The 21,348-nt window shown below is 47.6% G+C and overlaps 1 protein-coding gene across 1 annotated transcript in view; it reads right to left on the bottom strand.

Moving 5' to 3' along the window:
* The window catches only part of BSN (bassoon presynaptic cytomatrix protein), a 464,875-nt gene that overhangs the window by 328,934 nt on the left and 114,593 nt on the right, over positions 1-21,348 (bottom strand). Inside the window, exon 3 of the mRNA XM_084633753.1 lies at positions 9,740-10,579. Coding sequence (XP_084489879.1) covers positions 9,740-10,579 — 840 coding nt within the window. The remainder of the gene's footprint in view (positions 1-9,739; positions 10,580-21,348) is intronic.

The raw sequence follows: 21,348 nt of genomic DNA, 5'->3' as shown, positions 1-21,348 counted from the left end.
CTTGTGCTGGGTAACGGCCTTCCCTAAGCCACTGTGAGGGATCCCTGCCCTGAGTAACTGCCATACCCTGCCCACAGCAGCTGTGCTATTCCAAGCTCAAAAGCCCTGTACAGAAGTCAAGATCCAAGGAGGGAATCTAGGCAGGAGGGGATGAGACTTTAATCCTGTTACCTGATTGCCACCTCATTTAAAAACGACTGGATCCCTAAACTGTATCCTTATAGGAACCACAAAGTTCTCATACCCCAGGGCTAAGAATCTCCCACCCCGCACATCCTGGGGATGGACAGAAAACACAAAAAGGCCCATATGAACTCAGATCCCTACAAAAAAAGAAATGTCATTGGCTCTCTCATCCCACTGATTCCAATAAACATAAGGTGTGTACAGATGTCAGATAACAGAGATTAATTCAGCCTGCATGGGCCAAATCCTGACCCAGCCAAGGGCCACGTAGGCCTCTTATTCCTGTGCATGGTAGCTCTATGGTGCACATGCTCAGTCACTCCTTACTGTACCCATGGAAGCCCAGAAGAGGGCCAACTAGAGAGAGGCACGGTTTGCCTTATTTCTGGCCCGACACAGCTCCTCAGGCTTGGCAGAGTTCTATATATTTATGATTTTGACAGATAACATCAGTGTTTATTTTTAAACATTTTGTCAATTTTTAATTAATTGACATTTTCACAGTTGCTCAAAATTATGGGTTTTAAGCACATTTTTCTATTTTTGTATATATAATTTTCATGTTTGAAGAAATTATGGGGGATGTCAATAATAATTATTTAATGACAATAGACACAGATACAAAAAGTTCAAGCTTTATAGCCAAACACAAATTGCCAGCATCATGTCAAATTATGCAAAATAAATATCCTTAAACCAAACTGTAATAAGATCTCAAGCAGCATTTTTCTTATTTTGCCTATCTGTTAATTTCAATTATTATTAATGGAAATATTTTGTCCTCGGTTTGTGGGTGTACAATGAAATCCACATTGAATAGGTTTACCGATAAACATCAAATCATTCTAAGCCTACAGATTCTAGGCAAGGGTGTCTACTACACATGGGACTCAGTAACCTTGGTGGAGATATCTGTGAGAAGAGGAAGAAACCAGCCCCTTGGCAGCAGTGTCAGCTACACTGTCTAGCTTCAGGCTAGTTACTGCCCCAGTTTCCCCCAAGTTCCAGGAGCTCATCACCAATCCACCCCTCCTTCCTGCCCATGTGGGATGATGGCCTGGCTCCCCAGCCCATGAGGGACTCTCTGTCATACCCAAAGTCTTTCAGGCCCTTCTTCCAGGGCACTATTTTATTAATGCAAACAAGAACTTGCAAAGTAATAAACTCACAACCACAGTAGGCTGCTGGGGCCCAGAAGCCTTTCACTCTGCTCCATGGCTAGTCACGGGAGCCAATCTCCCTCCTGCAGCTCCCTTCCAAGTGTGCTCTCTCAGCCCTTTATAGGAACCACTGACCTCTTCCCAGCTGGCAGAGGTGGTGCTAGCCTATTGGGGACCCTAAGCAGGAATATTGTTCCCCCCCACAATAATACGCTAATAGGGGGCCCCCTTGAGCTGCTCAGGGCCTTAAACCATTGCTTAGCTTGCTTATGCCTAGTGCTGATTCTGCCAGCTGGGTCTGAGAAATGAACAGGGCTGGCTGGCTGCCTGAACTGGGAAGGGGCAGGCCACCTGATTACACCTTCAGCTATGACTGACTTGTAGGGAAGGAGGTTCTACTGCATCCTTCTCCTCACCCTGGAAATGGGGGATTCCTTCATTAGACTGGACCCGTACTCTGCCTAGCTGGCTGCTCCAAATGGAGCTGGCACTGGCCTTCAGCAGGGAGCTGCTTTCCCCTCTCCTCTCACGGGCTGCTCCACTCTTACTCCACCCCTGCAGCTGAAATGTCTTTCCTCAGTGACACAACTCAACACGGTGGGAGGTGGTGGTGGGGGGAGCGGGGGAATGGATGAGGAGTCATTTTGTCTCTATGGCTCTGTCTTGTCAGCAGCTCTGCAGCTGCTGCTGTAAAGAGTCTCCACTGGCAGGATCTGAAGAGTTGGTGGTAGCTGTGGAGCCCAGCTTAGTGACAGCACTCTGGCTGGGCTCTGAGCCAGGGCTGGGATTTGGCCCCATTGTCTTAGCCTCCAGAGGCAGGTTCCCTCAGGCAGTACCTCCCAGCAAGGACAGGGTAGTCTGGAGGCTTGTACTAATAGGTATATTGATAAGGGTGGGGAAAGGGAGCCAGGGTAAGTGAAATCTACATAGCACTGTCACCAGTGAACAGCATTAGGGAATGATTCCAACTACATCAACATCTGATGGAGACTCTCCACCTCACAGTGCAGCTATCACTTTCCTTTACACCAGTGACAGTAGCAGGTAACTTGTAGACTGGAGCTCAATGTCTCTTCTAGATGGACTTCGGCATTGCCTCTGGTTAGGACCCTATTTGTCACATCCAGTTCCCATCCTCATGTACCTTCGACTTCGAGGATGTAGCAAATTCCCTTCATTTCAGTTTGTATTTTCTTTTGGCTGTTTTTGGCAGTGATTGTTGCATGGCAATGCCTCTTGGAATCTTCTGCTTCACAAAGCTTCATGTCATTTTGATCAATCAACCTTCATGATTTTGATCTCATGCCCAAATTGTTGAAAATCTGTCACGTACTGTATACTCAACTAACCAGAATGCAAAAATATAACATCCATTAGGAGTTCTGTATTTATTATCCTTTAACAGTCTGAAATGGCCACAGATTAGCTCCCTGGCATATTCAGAGTCCCATCTGCTGACCTCAGTTTCTAAAATAAGTTTTCACTGCTGTTAGCACTGCAGAGCCAGCCCAGCTCAAAAAGAGAAAGCTGCAGTCCAATACTGACATCCCTGGCAAACCCAGAGCAGCTCTAGGAGAGGGAGATGCAACCTAGTCCCAAGCCCCCAGCAAAGTCAGCTTGGGGAAAGGGACCAGGAGCCTGTTTCTGAGCCCCTTGCAGAGCCAGCCTGGCTCACAGAGAGACCTCACTTACTGGTGCTCTAAAACATGGGATTAAAAATAATGCTTGATGCTTACACTGCAGTACAGATCACCACAAAGTGCTCTGCAAAACCAGGTATGCATGAGCAGCCCCTTCTACTGGTGACATAGCTACGCTATGGAGAGTTGAAGAAATTTGCCTGAGAACATGGAGGTCTAGTGGAGAAAACACAGCTTTAGCATATCAGATAGTTGGGAGCGTTCCGCTCCCACTTTTACTACAAATGTCCTATGTGATGCTGGGCAAGCAACTTAATTTGTACTTTCCCAGCCAGTACAGGATTCATAGAATATTAGGGTTGGAAGAGACCTCAGGAGGTCATCTAGTCCAATCCCTTGCTCAAACAAGGACCAACACCAACTAAATCATCCCAGCCAGGGCTTTGTCACGCCAGGCCTTAAAAACCTCTAAGGAGGGAGATTCCACCACCTCCCTAGATAACCCATTCCAGTGCTTCACCACCCTCCTAATATCCAACCTAGACCTCCCCTACTGCAACTTGAGACCATTGTTTCTCGTTCTGTCTTGTTCACCCCCACATAACCTCCAGTGCTTTGAGCCAAGCAACGGAGCTCCTGTTACTTCCTTTGGCAGACGTAATAGACCTCAGCACCAGGGAATGTTTTTACTGCCTTTGCTCACTCTCACCCAGGTTCTCCTAGTTCTAACCCTTTAGAGCAGCCTCAGAAAATCGGCTCTCCCTCCTTGCTATTTATGCAGCACTCTACATTTCCTCAGTACCACACACAGAGGTACTCTCTCCTCTCATCTGCAGTCAATGGGAACTGCAGATAACAGGAATAGTTGAAAATTAGGACCCAGTGACCATATTCATCCCTGGTGTAACTCCACTGGCTCCAGTGGGATTACATCAGTGATGAATTTGGCCTAAGAAGTCTAAAGCTGGGTACACAAGAACTGGGGCAGCCCCAGTCAGTGGGCACCTTTGAAAATGTGGGACTTGATCTCTGTGCCTGAGTTACTCCATCTGAAACTGGAGGTGATCCCAGGTGACCTATGTGACGTTATCTGATTAAAATATGACTATGTAGAATCTACACTGTTATATAATTGCAACAAAACTTGTACAAAGTATGTCAAATAAGGTGTCAATGGAAAAGTTATGGTTTGCTGAATATGATTATCCTATTTGCATGCATGCATCATTTTTGTATCTGAAGTTATGAATATTAACTGTGTACCTGTATTTCAAATGTTTGCTCCTGTGATAACATACACAAGATATTTAGCCTGAACATTGTGAAGGAACTATTCAAGTTGAACGGCTCATCAAGGAACACTTAACTCACAATGGACCATGGAAGACGCCTATCCACACCTGATGGATATTCATGTGAACCTTCTAACTAGAGCAGGGGTGGGCAAACTTTTTGGCCCAAGGGCCACATCTGGGAATAGAAATTGTATGGCAGACCATGAATGCTCACAAAGTTGGGGTGCAGGAGGATGTGGGGGCTCTGGTTGGGGGTGCGGGCTCTGGGGTGGGGCCAAAAATGAGGAGTCCAGGGTGCGGGAAGGGGCTTCAGGCTGGGCCAGGGGAGTGAGAAGGGGTGCAGGCTCCGGCTGGGGGTGCAGGCTCTGGGGATGCAGATTTTGGGGTGTAGGAGGGTGCTCTGAGCTGGGATCAAGGGGTTCGGAGGGCAGGAGAGGGATCAGGGCTGGGACAGGGGGTTGGGGCATGGGGAGAGGCTCAGGGGTGCAGGCTCCAGGGGGCGCTTACCTAAAGCGGCTCCCGGAAGCAACAGCATGTCCCTTCTCTGGCTCCTATGTGGAGGTGTGGCCAGGTGGTTCCTGGCCAATGGGAGCTGTGGGGGCGGCGCTTGGGGCCGGGGCAGTATGCAGAGTGGCTGCCAGAGCTGAAGCAGGTCCATGCCATTGCTTCCGGGAGCCGCATGGAGCAGCCCCCGACTCTGCGTCACGACTGAACTGCCAGAGTGCTGGAGCAGGGCAAGTCCCAGACCCCGCTCCTCAGCGAGAGCTTGAGGGCTGGCTTAAAACAGCTGGTGGGCTGGATGTGGCTCGTGGGCTGTAGTTTGCCCACCCCTGAACTAGAGTATGGGTAATGGCCCCTGCTATGACTTAGCAAATCATGCAAGAGCATGTGACAAGACCATGTGACACTAAACTCCATCTTGTTACCTCTTTTTCCACAAGCGGTGCGGAGGGCTTTGAATAAAACAATGGGTTTCCCTCCACATGGCAGAAGCTATAAAAGGCCCTAGAAACATCTCCATTTTGCCTCTTTCCTGCTCAAAACTTTGGACTATGAACTTATACCAATGGAAGCATTCTAACCAAGGGACTAAGGACCTTCCAAGTCATTTGGAAGCAACCAGACTCTTAACAAGCCAGCAGTTTATTTCATCACTGCATTAAGCCTGATCCAAGAACCTTGCAATTATTGTATGCATTTGATTCCTTTAACCAATTTAAACTCCCACCTTTTTTTCTTTTTATAAATAAATCTTTATATATTAGATACTAAAGGGTTCACAACAGCGTGATTATTGGGTAAGATTTGAGTTATATATTGACCTGGGTATGTGGCTGGACCTTTGGAATCAAAAGGACCCTTTGGTTGATGAAATTGGTTTTAAATAACCACCCGTCCAGTCTAGTGTCTGGGTGTTGAATCCAGGACTGGAATACCTAAGGAGACTCCATTTCTTGTTATCCAATGTGGTGAGACAGAAGTTTACTTTTGCTGCTGGATTGGTACATCTTATGGAAGAATAACCACCAATTCTGGGGTGTGTCTGCCCTATTTCTCAGCAGCTTGTCCTGAATTCAGTATCCTCAGTTGTGATCCACTGAGGCACAGTGACAACCTATATGAAAGCACTGGTGCCAGGCCTCACTAACTGAGGTTTGTGATGTACAAAGTATTATCAGTGGAAACAGAACTCTTAGTCCTGAGCTGAGTTCCATGAGCAAAGGGGGCAAGTTGGTGAGATGAGGAGGAGGGCAAGGTGGTTAATCCCTTTTCTCAGTTTCTGGATTTCCTGAAAATAGGCCAGATATGAAAGCATTCCTGGCTGGTGTGGAGCATTACAATGCACACTGAATGACATACACACTGAATGACATACACCACTCATCATTCCTTAGGGGAACACATGTGCTGGGGCTCACCCCAGTGCATAATTCACAAACCTTTAAAGTTGTGTTAATTTAAACCCATTTTCACTGAAGACTATTGTTAGATACTCATTCCAACATTCAAACCTCGTAAGAACAGCCAGGCTGGGTCAGACCAATGGTCCAACTAGCCTACTATCCAGTCTGCCGGCAGTGGCCAGTGCCAGATGCATCAGATGGAATGAACAGAACAGGTAATCATCAAATGATCACTCCCATCGTCCACTGGCAATCAGAAGCTAGGAACACCTAGAGCATGGACATGTATCCCTGCCCATCCTGGCTAACAGCCATTGATGGACCTATCCTCCATGAACTTATCTAGTTATATTTTGAACCCATTGTAGTTTTGTCCTTCACAATATCCCCTGGTAACAAGCTCCACAGATTGACTGTGTGTAGTATGAAGAAATACTTCCTTTTGCTTGTTTTAAACTTGCTGCCTATTAATTTCATAGGATGACCACTGGTTCTTGTGTTATGTGAAGGATTAAATAACACTTCCTTATTCACTTTCTCCACACCATTCATGATTTTATAGACCTCTATCATATCACCCTTAGTTGTCTCTTTTCTACGATGAACAGTCCCAGTCTTTTTAATCTCTCCTCATATGGAAACTGTTCCATACCCTTAGTTAATTTTGACAGGTTTCAGAGTAGCAGCAGTCTTAGTCTGTATCCGCAAAAAGAAAAGGAGTACTTGCGGCACCTTAGAGACTAACAAATTTATCTGAGCATAAGCTTTTATGAGCTATAGCTAACTTCATCGGATGAAGTGAGCTGTAGCTCACAAAAGCTTATGCTCAAATAAATGTGTTAGTCTCTAAGGTGCCACAAGTACTCCTTTTCTTTTAGTTAATTTTGTTGCTCTTTTCTGTATCTTTTCCAATTCCAATATATCTTTTTTGAGATGGGGTGACCAGAACGCCCCACAGTATTCAATGTGTGGGCATACCGTGGATTTATATAAAGGCATTAAGATATTTACTGTCTTATTAGTAAGGTTAAGATTTTGTCACGGATGTTTTTAGTAAAAGTCAGGGACAGGTCACAGGCAATAAAGAAAAATTCATGGAAGCCCATGACCTGTCCCTGACTTTTACTAAAAATATCCATGACAAAATAGGGAGCTCAGCTGTGGGGTCCCCATACCGCCTGCAGTGGCTGGGCACCTGCAGGGCCCTGCTGTGAGCTCTTGAGACCCCCACCTCCTCTGGGGGGCTCAGGGCTCTAGGGTCCCCCACAGCCTGCGGTGGCTTGGAGCACCCAGGGGCCCTGGGTGGCCAGGAGCTGTGAGGTACCTCCACTGCCTGAGGTAGCCGGGAGCTGTAGGTTACCCCTGCTGTGGCTCAGAGCTCCGAGGGGCCCTGGGTAGCCGAGAGCTGTGGTGTACCCCCACCACTCATGGTGGCTCGAAGCTCCGGGGGCTCCAGGTGGCTGGGAGCTGCCGGGTAACTCTGCCACCTGCAGTGGCTTGGTGCTCCGGAGTTCCCCTACGCCCGCGGCAGCCAGAAACTGGGGGATACCACTGCCGCCCACAACAGCTCAGAGCTATGGGAGGCCCCCACTGCCTGCAGGGGTTGAGAGCTGTGAGGTGCTCTCCAGCATGTGGCAGCTAGGAGCTCGGGGGTACCCCTGCCGCCCACAGTAGCTCAGAGATGTGGAGGGGGGGCCCGCTGCCTGCAGTGGCCAAGAGCTGCGGGGTACCCCCACCACCTGCGGCGGCTCGGAGATCCGGGAGGCCCCTGCCGCTGGAGGTGGCTGTGGCAGCCTGCTGCTCCCAGCCGCCACAGGGGGACCCAGCAGCTCCCAGCCACCGCAGGCTGAAGTCACGGAGGTTTCTGGAAATCATGGATTCCGTGACCTCCGTGATAAAATCGCAACCTTACTCATAATGGAATTGGGCCAGGATAGCAGGGTTACCATCAGTACTCTTTGGGCAAAGTGCATGGGAACGTTAAATGACTTTGGTTTAATATCCCATCCAAATGACAGACACTCCAGCAGCACAACACCAAGTAAGAGCATTGCTCTACTACTAACTCAGAGGGGAGTGTGGCACCTATTGAATCAGCAGCACCACTTCCTGTGGCACTAGCAATAGGAAAACCTGGAACCTGAACAATAAGGAGCCATATTCACTACAGGCATAAGCAGGAACAACTCCACTGGAGACAATGGAATTGCAGTGCTTGATACCAATGGTGAAAATTGAGTCCAAATTGCTGTTTTTATGCCAGTATTCTTAATTTAAAAAAAAAAAAACATCTAGCGTACCCGAACTATACATTGTACTTAAGCATAACTGGTTACAAATAGGATGTTTTTCAGTGTTTTCTCGTTAGACGTCTTTAAAATCATGAAAAACAACTGATTTAATATCATACAGCAACAGACAAGGGTATAATAGTCAATCCCCCAATCTAACTCTAACCCAAACACCAGAGCCAAAGTTCAACCACCTATAGGAGCCAAGCTTTCAATCACCTTGGACAGCCACCCTGGTCTTTATAGTGACCAGGAAACCCTGAGCAGGCCCAGGAAATTTGAGATCCACATGGATGTTAAAGTCAACGAATGCTACCAGCCTCTCTGCCTGTGAGGCAATTTGTGCAGGGAATAATGCAGTGCAACATGGTGAACCATATACCAGCAATGGTACTCCATCCGATCTTTATCCTACATACCCAAAGGACGCACTCTATCAGAGCTAGTTTGGGAGCAGGATGTCTCTTACATTTTATATTGGACATAAACAGCACAGCCACATCATCTCCCCAACAATCCCCCTTTACATCACACTGTACCTAGTTCCCAGATGGAACCAACTGCACCAAAACCAGTCCTGCAGCATTATGCAGCCAAAGTAAGGAGCCTCATCCCTTATCAAGTCATGGATGATTACTGACTTATTCACCACCAGTCTTCCATTGAACAGCATGACCCCAAAGCTGGGATCCACTTCCAGTACCCTATTGTCCTGAGAAATAACAGGCTGTACAAATGTCTTGCTACAGGCCCCTGCCTAACATAAAATCTGCCTTCATATTGCTTCCTCCTGCCCATAACCATAGGGACTGAGGACTCCAAGCCCTCGCAGCAGGCAGCAGCCACATTCTATACTCTTGGACACCCAAAGATGCCATTAAAGGGCTGCAACCAAACAAGGATGTGCCAAGCAAACTGCAAAGGCCATCTTCAGCAACTCTACCCTGCCACCCCAAATCAAATATGGTAAAATCCCAACACAACCAAGATCCAAACACATGGCCCAAGTACACATCTAGGGCTTGTCTACACAATGGGGTAATATGCACCACAGTGGTGTGATTCATTTCTAAAGCCCCCTAACTTGTTGCAAATTAATTGGCCTTTAGAGAGGGACTTTGTCAAGGCTTTTTTAGAAGTCTATTAAAACCTGAAAGAAAAATGCACTGACTTTTCCCATGTTATTAATATCCAAATCTCAGAACAGAATCAGGATTCCCAGTGAACTGATAGATGGTCAAGCCCAGTGTGCAGCCTCCTTACCTCCACAAGATGAGGTGTTGGGTTGAATCCACACATGAGGCAGACCTGCTGTTTACAGGTCGTACAAGTATTATAGTTGGATGGTTCCCCGGAGCCCACACTGATCTCTGATTTGCAGAGGGGGCACAAGACCCTTTCCTTCGGCACTTCCTTTGGCTTGATGACTTGTGCTGCTTTTCCTTGCTTTGTAGCTGGGGTAGTCCCAGCCCTACTCTGTGCTCCAGATGCAGCACTTGAGGCTCTGAGTCCAGCTTCTTTGCTGGCATCACTGAAGACAATTTTTGGAGGCACTTTGCCAGGGGACTGTTGACTTTGCAGGGTGGCCTCTGGCTGGACAGACATGAGTGTGCTTGCCTGGGTCAAAAGAGAAGCCCCAAACCCGAAGAGCTTTTCTGTGAGGCCCTCTTGGAGTTGCTCTTGTGCTGCAGCACTGTGTGGGGGTGCTGAAGTCTTTGCTGGGGAGTCTCCCACAGTCTGTCTCTGGTCACAGGTGGAAGGCTTTGCTTGATGCTGAGGGGAAGACCTCACCACTTCCTGAGGTGCAGCAGGTTTTGGCTGCCCTTGGCTGTGTTGTTCCCTCTGTGCTGTAGCTTGGGGTGATTTTGGTGACTCTGATTGCAGAACACCAGCACCCTGCCTAATACCTGGCTGCACAGTTCCTGGTGGTTTCTCCTGTCCTGTCATTCCCAGGGGTGGAGGCTGGGGATGTTTGGCTGGGGAGTGGGATGGAGAAAGTGAAGGGGAATGTAGCTGCTGCTGGCTTTTGGAGCGAGGTGCGGTGGTCATGTCCATTCCCAAAGCTCTCTGCATCTGGCAATTCAAACATAACCATTCTTTCACCTACAAGACAAAAAAGATAATGCAGTGAATGATGGATACTGACCATGATCAAGGACAGAATCCACACAGCCAATGGCAAAACAAGCAGTTTTCTGTACCTGTCTACCAGCCTCACAGCTAACTGTTCAGGCTCTGCTAACTCTAGGAACATAAGTAAGGCACTATCAAAACCTCTCTATGCAGAGAAACATTTTGCTATTAGATAAGCACGAGCAGAGGGCTCCTTCAGGTACAGTTCTACTGTACCCCACCTGTGGCGAGAGACATGTGCGGAGAAGTGCACTGTACTAGTATGTCCAATACCTTACAGCAGTGGTTCTCAACATTTTTGGACTCAGGACCCATTTATAAATGTTTATGGCCTGTCACAATGCAGTAAATGATTTGGGAGTGGAGGCCCTGGGGTGGGTTTGGTTGGCTCTTACCCCCTGGGAAGTAGGATCCTGTCCAGCACTCACCCCACAGTGGCGGCTCCTGCAGCTCCTGTGCTGTGGGGCTGGCTGGGCTTGGCTCTCCACTTAGGGCATTGCAACTTCCGGGGTTGCAGTGCCCAGAGCCATAACCAGGGTGGAGCGAGCAAGGCAGCTGCCCAGGGTGAAAAGCTGCAGGGACAGAAAAATGGAGCCATGGGGGGCAGGGGTCACCTGCCTCCCCAGATTTCTGCCTTCAATTTAGCAGAGGTTTCTGAACTGCCGGGGGGGCACATCCCAGTTTGAAAACCATCACCTCCTGCCAGAAGCCGGCTGATCGGAAGGCGGTGGGAGCCGCTCGGCTCACTCGGGCCCCTAGCTCTCTGCCCAGCAGCCCTCCCTGCTCTGCTCCCTGAGCCAAGCCACCTCTGCACAGCTGGGCACTACCCAGGCAGCAGCAAGCGAGTGCCTCAGGAAGCATTTCATGGCAGGCAGGCTCCGTGGGCAGAGACTGGCTTCAGGGGGTGGCACCAGTTGGTGCTGGGCTCCTTTGGGGGCAGAGGCAAAAGTAAGTCAGGGCCACAGCTCAGAGATATGCTGACTGCTCTGCCTGGGGAGCTTCATCTCTCCCAGGCAGGCAAACTGTTGACTGTGAAAGCAAAAGGCTAGTTTTCACTCCACAAAGCAGGATTTACTGTATGGAAATGAAAAGTATAAAATGCCTTGGCTAAGTGGCGATAAATGAAAAACTTCCCCCTTGAGAGACATTCCCTGTGTCACACTAATGTCTGCATTAAGTTAATTAAAGAGGCTGTATAGAAGCTGTGAGACTTTCGATTCTAAGAACCCCAGGACGCCCATGCAGCTGTACAAATATTAATATATAACACTGTTTGCAGGATAATCAGCTCTGCATACATACAGCTTCTCTAAAAAAAAAAAGGAGTACTTGTGGCACCTTAGAGACTAACAAATTTATTTGAGCATAAGCTTTTGTGAGCTAGGGCCCTAAAAAGGAAAACACCATTCACAAATGAGACCTGCCTAAGCCATAAAAGTCCTGGACTGTTAACTGGAAACTGAGATTGCTGCTGACCTGACCTTCAGGACACAGGATGTGCCCAGCACTTCTACCCAATGAACCATGAGGTGGCACACTGTACCTCTGCTCGTACAGAGGGCATGTAGAGCTTGCTTGGCCTAGCTAGAGTGGGTGCAGCTGACGCCAGTCGGCAAGAGATTCAGAACCAAGGTACAAGGTACAAATTAGTACCCCACTCACATAGCTTCACCTTCTACATGGGCGAGCCATGCACATAGCCACGAGGGACAGACACCAACAGCAATCCTAGCTGGATGTACCAGGGCTAAATATGGCAAGGCAGTACCCACAGCATAGTTAAGTTATAACTGTATTTTTCCTCCTCCTAATATGCTCAGAAAAAAAAAATGATTACTAGGTCCAAATATTTCTATTCATGTAAATGACAAGACTTTTTAAAATTCTGCTCTCAGCCTTAGTGATATGTAGTAGTAAGTTTCACAGGTTAATTATGTGGTGCGTAAAGAAGTATTTCCTTTTGATCCGTGTTAAATCTGTTGCCTTTTCATTTCATTGAGTGACCCATTGTTCCTGTATTGTAAGAGAGTAAACTGGACTGCCTCACACCACTATTTCTCATAACCATTAATCCATATACCACCTAGCATTTCAGTTGCCTTTCTCTGGACCTTTGCCCCCATTATCTACTTTTTAAATCGGTTTCCCAAGTTTGAACCTAGTGAGGGTGTACAATTGATTTATAGAACTGTATTATAATATTTCAGTTATATTTTCTATTGCTGTCTAATACACACTAATATTATGGGAGCTTTCTAACCCACTGCTGCACACTGAGCAAAGGTGTTTACAGAGCTGTCTGTAGAGATGCATGGATCTTTTTTCAGTTAGTGTGTGGGGAATCCTCAGTGTGTACGGGGAATCCTGATTTTTCTTGCACTTACGTACATGTCTTTTCAACTGCTTAATCCCTCGGTTGTTTAGGCCTGTAACATAGTGCCTGGAGGCAGGGCTGGCATTAGACTCACTAGGGCCAGGGCAGAAAATAGGGAGTTGCCCCCCACGGCAGGCATGTGTGACGATCTCTGGGAGAAAAAGAAAAAGAGTACTTGTGGCACCTTAGAGACTAACCAATTTATTTGAGCATGTAGCTCACGAAAGCTCATGCTCAGATAAATTGGTTAGTCTCTAAGGTGCCACAAGTACTCCTTTTCTTTTTGCAAAGACAGACTAACACGGCTGTTACTCTGAAACCTGATCTCTGGGGGCAGAGCCAGTGCTGGGTGCAGAGGCTTTGACACTGACCCACAGGCCAGGAGGCCCACTGAGGTGAGTCAGGGGGTAGAGGTGGCGCTCCAACCCCGATCCCCACTGCCCAGGGCTGAAGAATGTAACTTAGCTTTGCAGGGCCTTGGCAATTGCCCTGCTTGCCACCCTCTAACACCAGCCCTGCCTGGAGGGCCAGGCAGTGTAGTGGTTGGTACACCCGACCTCCTGCCCCTTGCTTCCCGAGTCAAGGTGCCTCAGTCTTTTAGGCAATGGGATGTGTGAACCTGGGCCCTCCCTCTCCGTTAGGTCCAGCCCAATGTCTTGAGAGTCAACCCCTGACCAGGGGGACCCCGAGCAGGGATTCTAAATCCACTGCCCTGGGCTACTTCCTACCACCATCCCTTCGGTTTGGGGCATGGCCCTGTGACATTATTGACATGACCCGCGACCGTATAGATCATTGTTGCAACCAAGGTCATATAGTGGCACCAAATCTTGTACAAAGGAGGTCATGTAAGGTGTCCATGAAAAGGTTATGATTTGTTGGTTATGATTATGCTATTTGTATGCATGTATCATTTTTGTATTTAAAGTTGTAAGTATTGGCTCTATACTGTCTGTATTTCAAACTTGTGCTATGCTTCTGGGTGACACCCCAGACAATTTAGCATCAGCACTGCCAAGCCTGCTTGATGGCCCATTAAGGACCATCAGCTATACAACTGACCCATTGAGAAAAGGCAGCTACACCTTGTGACTCAGCAAGGCATGCAGGGACATGCCTATGGACAGAACTCTAAGGTTTTTCCATGCCATGTGCTGGGTGGCTTGTGGTTGGAACAAAGGAAGCACAAGACACATGGCAAAAGGATTATAAAAGGCAGCAGCAGCAGCAGCAGCATCTCCATTTGGTCTTCAATCCTGCTTCTTATTTCTGGAGGAACCTTGCTACAAACTGAAGCTCTGAACCAAGGACTGAATGACCCATCCCAGCTGTGGATGTACTCCAGAGACTTGATTTGAACCTGCAGTTTATTCTATCACTGCTACAAGCCTGAACCAAGAACTTTGCCATTACTGTATGTAATTGATTCCATTTAACCAATTCTAACTCTCATCTATATTTCTTTCTTTTTATGAATAAACCTTTAGATTTTAGATTCTAAAGGATTAGCAACAGCATGATTTCTGGGTAAGATCTGATTTGTATATTGACCTGGGTCTGGGGCTTGGTCCTTTGGGATCGAGAGAACCCTTTTTCTTTTACTGGGGTATTGGTTTTCATAACCATTCATCCCCATTATGAGTGGCACTGGTGGTGATACTGGAAAACTGGAGTGGCAAAGAGAATTGCTTGTATGACTTATGGTTAGCCAGTGGGGTGAGACCGAAGTTCTCTCTGTTTGACTGGTTTGGTGTGCAAGAGACCCCAGCTTTGGGCTGTGACTGCCCTGCTTGAAGCAATTTGTCCAGAATTGATACTCTCAGTTGTGTCCCACCAGAGGCAGCATTGTTACAGTGGCGTAGTCGTGCTAGGATCCACAGAACCAGGTCAATTAAGCTTTGGATCAGAACCCCACGCTATCCAAATTTGAATTTTGGTATTGAGAATTTGGTTGGTTAAAAAGCAGTGACCATGAGCCAGAAAGCATCAGCAGAAGCAATGGAACGGCAAGCCCTGAGAGACAACCTGCAATTTGAACGTAATCAAAAACTGGCAGAAATTCGAATGAGAGAGAAGCAAACCTTGGCCCAACCGGAAAAGAAAGCTAAGGAAAGGGCTGCTGAAAAACAAAAAGAAGATGCTGAAAGAGAGGAAAGGGCTCATAAAAGGAACATGGATCATATGGCTGCTGAGGAGAGGGGTGCCAGACTTAGGCTCCAAGTCAAATAAGCAATGGAAGACCAGCTGAAACTATATCCTCTTGGAAGTCCAGTTTATAACAACGTTCGTACGTTGTACTACTCTGAGCAGTTGTCTGTGTTTAACCAGTTTTGCTATGGCCAGGGAGAGGGTAACTCTAACCTGAGAAAGGTGGCAAACAGCTGTTTGTCTGTGAATTAAGTTTCTGAATGTCTGTCTAATGTCTCAGAAGTGAATCTGGAATTAGATCAAGCATAGAAAGAACGCATTGGTCAGGAAAATGTTTCTCAGGAGCAGATTAAAGTGGATGGTCAGGTTAAAGCCCTAGCTGAGGAAGGAAAGGGTAGATTTTTGGTGGGAGAGGAGGACAAGGAAATTTTGGAGGAGCCTAGGCAGCCTTGTGAGCTGATGGCTTTGTCTAATCAGCAGTTTGGGAAGGCAAGAATAGTGGAAAATAAGAGTCCCTATACCTTAGCTGTTTTCTGTATGGAGAATTGTGACAATGAAGGAAATGTGCCTGTGTCTGGTAGGGGTAATGACTTGCCTATGGAGGGAGCAACCCCAGTCTCCAAGCAGTTGTCTGTGAACAGCCCTGTGTGCTGGGACAAGGGAAATGAGATCCCAAGCTGTGTGTCTGATAAAGGAGAATGTGTCTCCAGTTCTTTGTCTGTGGAGCAGACAGAAGGTGTCTTTCAGCCTGTGATGGTTGAGGGTAGTGCAGTTGTCTCAGAGTTGGTTCTGGATTCAACTAAAGCCCAGGAAGGGAAAGGTCCTAAGTTTGTGTCTGCTAGGGAGAATGGCACTGTAGCTAGGTTGCATCCAGTTAGTGTCTTAGAAAAATCCCAGAGACCAGACAATTCTGGTGCTTTTATTTTGCCTGTTGCTAATGTGTCGCTGGGAAAGGGTGTAGCAACTCTGTCTAACCAGGGTGATATCCTAGCCAGGGCACAAGAAAAGCCTAAAGGTGATTTCATTGTGTTACCTACTGATAGTTTGGAAACCTGTAGCAAGAAGGAAAAATTTCTAAACTTGTGTGTAGCAAAGGAAAGGAGAACGCTGACCTTTTGACTATGAAATCTAGCAGTTTGCCTAGCAGTTTTTGTGTGTAAAAATCCGCCTGATGAGTCAAAGGTGATCCTGGATGTAAGTAAGTGAGACCCAGAAAGAGTCTGTTGTTGTTCATGAAAGTGTTTCTTTAGAGCAAGGCCTAGGTGAAGAGGGTAAAGGCAGAATTTCTGTGTGGGGTGAATTGTTGCTTAGAGAAGCTCCTAAGAAAAGGAATCCTCATGGTAATCTGTGCAAGCAATTTGCTGCAACTGAAGGGTGTGGAAGTGATTTAATCAAGGAAGTTTCTGTTCCTAACAGTCAGAAATTTTCTGTTGTGAATGTGTTGGGAACACTGGGGCATGGCCACTAGGTAACTCGAGGGGATGGAAGACCACGAGTGTCGATGAAGCCCCCTCGCACTAGGCCCCGGTGTCCTTGCCCCCCCCCTCCTGCCTGGAGGCACTCGCAGCAGCTCTGTGTGCTAGGCCCAAGTGTCCTTGGCCCCCCCGCCTGGAGGCACACACAGCAGTTATGCTGAGAATCTGCAACAGTATGTTGCAGAGTCAGACTGCCTGAAACTAAGCAAGGCCAAACAGGGGAGATATGGAAAAACAATGCTGAATAAAGCAGCTTTATGTATAGTTTAACAAATGATACAGAAAATCAGGGAACTAGCTGGGAACTGGATTGGCTGGCTATATGGATACTTGGAGCAGCTTGCTATTGAATAAGTATGCTGGGAAAAAGGATGTATAAAAGCCTGTGTAACTTCCTGCTCTGTTGTACAGGATTTGAAATTCAAATCTCCCTGTACCTTTCTGAAGCTTCAAATAAACTTTTCTGCTTCTCCACCCCGTTGTAATTATTGGGTGTAGCACACCGGGTAACGAACCAACTCAAGCTGTTGTTCAGCCTCTCGGCACTGGGTGCCGGCAACAAATGGATCCACCGACTTTCCTTTTGAAAGATCCAGTGTGGATAGCTTTGAAAAGGCCTCAGATAGTGTAACATTATTGGCACAAACTGGGACCGTATAGATCATTGTTGCAACCAAGGTCCTGTAGTGGCACCAAACCTTCTATAAAGGAGGTCAAATAAGGTGTCAATGGAAAGGTTATGATTTGCTGATTATGATTATGCTATCTGTATGCATGTATCATTTTTGTATTTAAAGTTATAAATATTGGCTCTATACTGTCTGTATTTCAAATTTATGCTATAATTCTGGGTGACACCCCAGACAATTTGGTGTCAGCAATGCCTAGCCTTCTTGATGGCCCATTAAGGACAATCAGCTATACAATTAACCCATTGAGAGAAGGCAGATACACCTTGTAAGGCATGCAGGGACGTGCCTATGGACAGAACTCTAAGGTTTTTTCATGCCATGCACTGGAATGATTGTCTTTGGAACAAAGAAAGAAAGGCCAAATGACAAGAGACTATAGAAGACTGCTGCAGCTCCTCCATCTGGTCTTCAATCCTGCTTCTTGCCTCTGGAGGGACTTTGCTACAAACTGAAGCTCTGAACAAAAGATTGAATGACCCATCCCAGCTATGGAAGTACTCCAGAGACTTGATTTGAGCCTGCAGTTTATTCCACCACTGCTACCAGCCTGAACCAAGAACTTCGCTGTATGTAATTGATTCCATTTAACCAATTCTAACTCATCTATATCTTTTTCCTTTTATGAATAAACCTTTAGATTCTAAAGGATTGGCAACAGTGTGATTTCTGGGTAAGATCTGATTTGTATATTGACCTGGGTCTGGGGCTTGGTCCTTTGGGATCGAGAGAACCCTTTTTCTTTTACTGGGGTATTGGTTTTCATAACCATTTATCCCCATAATGAGTGGCACTGGTGGTGATACTAGGACACTGGAGTGTCTAAGGGAATTGCTTGTGTGACTTATGGTTAGCCAGTGGGGTAAAACCAAAGTCTTCTCTGTTAGGCTGATTTGGTTTGCCTTGGTGTGCAAAGGAACCCCAGCCTTGTGATGTAACTGCCCTGCTTTAAGCAATTTGTCTAGAATTGGCACTCACAGTTGTGTCCCACCAAGGGCAGCACTGTTACAGTGGTGTAGTCATGCTCGGATCCATAGAACCAGGTCAATTAAGCTTTGGGTCAGAACTCCACGCTATCCACATTTGGATTTTGGTATTGAGAGTTTGGCTGGTTAAAGAGGAGTTGCAATGGGTGAGCAAAGAGCATATGAGGGCCTTGACAAAAAAGCCCTGGAAGATTTGTGTTCAGAAAAGGGGATAAGCTTTAAAAATAAAGCTACAAATCAAGAACTGAGAGATCTGTTAATAGTCAGTGATCAGGAGACAGGAGCACAGCCCTTTCCTGATGCTACAGAAGCTGCAGAGGCAATTATAATGCAAAAGGCAGCAAATAAACTGCAACTTGAGCATGAACAGAAACTAGCAAACATTTTATTGCTGGAAAAGCAAAAAAATGCTGAATTAGAGAAGGAGACTCACAAGATGCAACAGGAGATGGCTAGACTTCAGCTCCAAGTATTGGATGAGCAAAGAAAGTCATCGTCATCTGTTACTCTGCTTCCCTGCAACAACAAAAGAAACTGGGAAAGGATCTGTCCCATTTACAAAGATAGTGAAGACATAGAGGAGTTTTTGTCTACCTTCGAATGCCTATGCGTTCTGCATGAGATCCCAAATGAGCAGCAAACGCCTGTCCTGCCAGTGAATTGAGGGAACAAGAAGCCTTAGATTATGTGCTGTTTAAAAATTCTGTGTTAAGGCGATTCAAGGTCACTCCTGAGTCTTACAGGGTTAAGTTTAGAAAGTTTAAAATGTCTAATGATTGTACTTTTGTAGAATGTGCTCATAAGCTGATGGGTTTTGTTAAAATGTGGGTTGTGGGAGCAAAGGCGCATGAGAGTTTTAAAAAACTGCTGGATCTAATAACTTTGGAACAGTTCTTGGACGTTGTTCCTGACCATGTGAGAGCAGCTGTGTGAGATAGGGACCCTGAGTCAGTCCTACAGGCTGTGGAATTTGCAGATGCCCATGCCCAAAACAGGGTTCGGGAAGGGTATAAACCCCAGGGGAAAATTAATCACCATTCTCCCCAGTTCAAGGGGATGGAAGGATTTAAAAGTAAACCTGGCCCTGACTCTTATAAAGGAGCTCATGGGGGCCCAGAGGGTACGAACTCTCACCTCAAAAATAAACTGGTTACATGCTATCACTGTGGTGTGCTTGGCCACATGAGACCAGATTGTCTGACCCTGAAGGGCAGCCCCAAATGCCACAGTAAATGCTAATCCTATAAAAACTCACAGGCAAGCCACACAGAGCCCAGCGCTGGTGCCCTGTGTGTAAATGCTGTTTCTGTGGTCTCTGAAGAATTTGACCATAAAACTCATATTAAAGCTAAATATGGGAAAAATAATACAGAGTTTATTAGCAGTGCAGAAGTTAATGGAGTAAGGTGTATGGTGTCACAGAGTGTGGGGGAGTCCAGGCCCTGCACCCCTCTTCCTGGGATTCACTGAGACTCTCAGCCAGCCAGTAAAACAGAAGGTTTATTGGAGAACAGGAACACAGTCCAAAACAGAGCTTGTGGGTACAACCAGGACCCCTCAGTAAAGTCCTTCTGGGGGAGCACGGAGCTTAGACCCCAGCCCTGGGGTTCCCTGCGTTCCTCCACCCAGCACCAAACTGAAACTAAACCCCCACAGCAGGCTCTCTCCTGCAGCCTGTGTCCACATTCCTGGACAGAGGTGTTACCTCCCGCTCCCCCTCCTGGCTCAGGTGACAGGCTCTCAGGTCTCCCATCCCCAGGGCACATTCCCAGGTCAACACTCCCCCTCCCTGCTGCGTCACATCATCACATCTCTCCCCCCTTCGAGACTGAACTGAGCGGGGTCTCTCTGACCAGTGACCTGGGGAAGTTCGGGGCCCCCTCTCCGGGACAGCGCATCTGCTATCAGGTTGGCACTTCCCTTCACATGGACCACATCCATGTCGTAATCCTGCAGGAGCAGGCTCCACCTCAGGAGTTTGGCGTTGGCTCCTTTCATCTGGTGCAGCCAGGTCAGGGGAGAGCGGTCGGTGTACACGGTGAAGTGTCGCCCAAAGAGATAGGGCTCTAGTTTCTTGAGGGCCCACACCATGGCCAGGCACTCCTTCTTGATGGCCGCGTAGTGTTGCTCCCGGGGTAGCAACTTCTTGCTCAGGTACACAATGGGGTGTCTCTCCCCCTTTTCATCCTCCTGCATTAACACCGCCCCCAGTCCCGTGTCTGAGGCATTGGTGAACACCACAAAGGGCTTGTCCAAGTCTGGGTTTGCCAGAACTGGGCCACTGACCAGAGCCTCCTTCAGTGCCCGGAAAGCCTCCTGGCACTGCTCAGTCCAGACCACCTTGTCTGGCTTCCCCTTCTTGCGTAGCTCAGTGATGGGGGTGGCTATGGCGCTAAAATGGGGCACAAATCTTCGGTAGTATCCTGCCATCCCGATAAAGGCTTGGACCTGCTTTTTGGTGTGGGGAGCGGGCCAGTCTCTGATCACCTCCACCTTGGCTGGTTCCGGCTTTAGGCGGCCGCTCCCCACCCGATGGCCCAGGTAAGATATTTCAGCCATCCCCATCTTGCACTTCTCCGCTTTTACAGTCAGCCCAGCCCCCTGGAGTCGGTCCAGCACTTGTCTGACCTGGGACACATGGTCCTCCCAGGTCTGGCTAAAGACACAGATGTCATCAATATATGCCACGGCAAAAATCTCCATCCCCCTCAGTAGCTGGTCCACTAGGCGCTGGAAGGTGGCCGGCACTCCCTTGAGGCCGAAAGGCAGGGTCAGGAACTCATAGAGCCCCAGAGGGGTGATAAAGGCTGATTTCAGCCGGGCATCTGCATCCAGCGGCACTTGCCAGTAGTCCTTTGTAAGGTCCATGGTGGTAAGGTACCGAGCTCCTCCCAGCTTGTCTAGGAGCTCATCAAGCCTGGGCATGGGGTAGGCATCAGATAAAGTGATGGCACTGAGCTTCCGATAGTCCACACAGAACCGGACCGACCCGTCCTTTTTGGGGACCAGCACCACCGGCGAGGCCCAAGGGTTGGCAGATGGCTGGATCACCCCCAAAGCCAGCATG

The sequence above is a fragment of the Lepidochelys olivacea genome (genome assembly GCF_965140295.1).
Source record: "Lepidochelys olivacea isolate rLepOli2 genome assembly, chromosome: 7".
NCBI classification, from domain to species: domain Eukaryota; kingdom Metazoa; phylum Chordata; order Testudines; family Cheloniidae; genus Lepidochelys; species Lepidochelys olivacea.
This window is presented reverse-complemented; position numbering and strand designations above follow the sequence as displayed.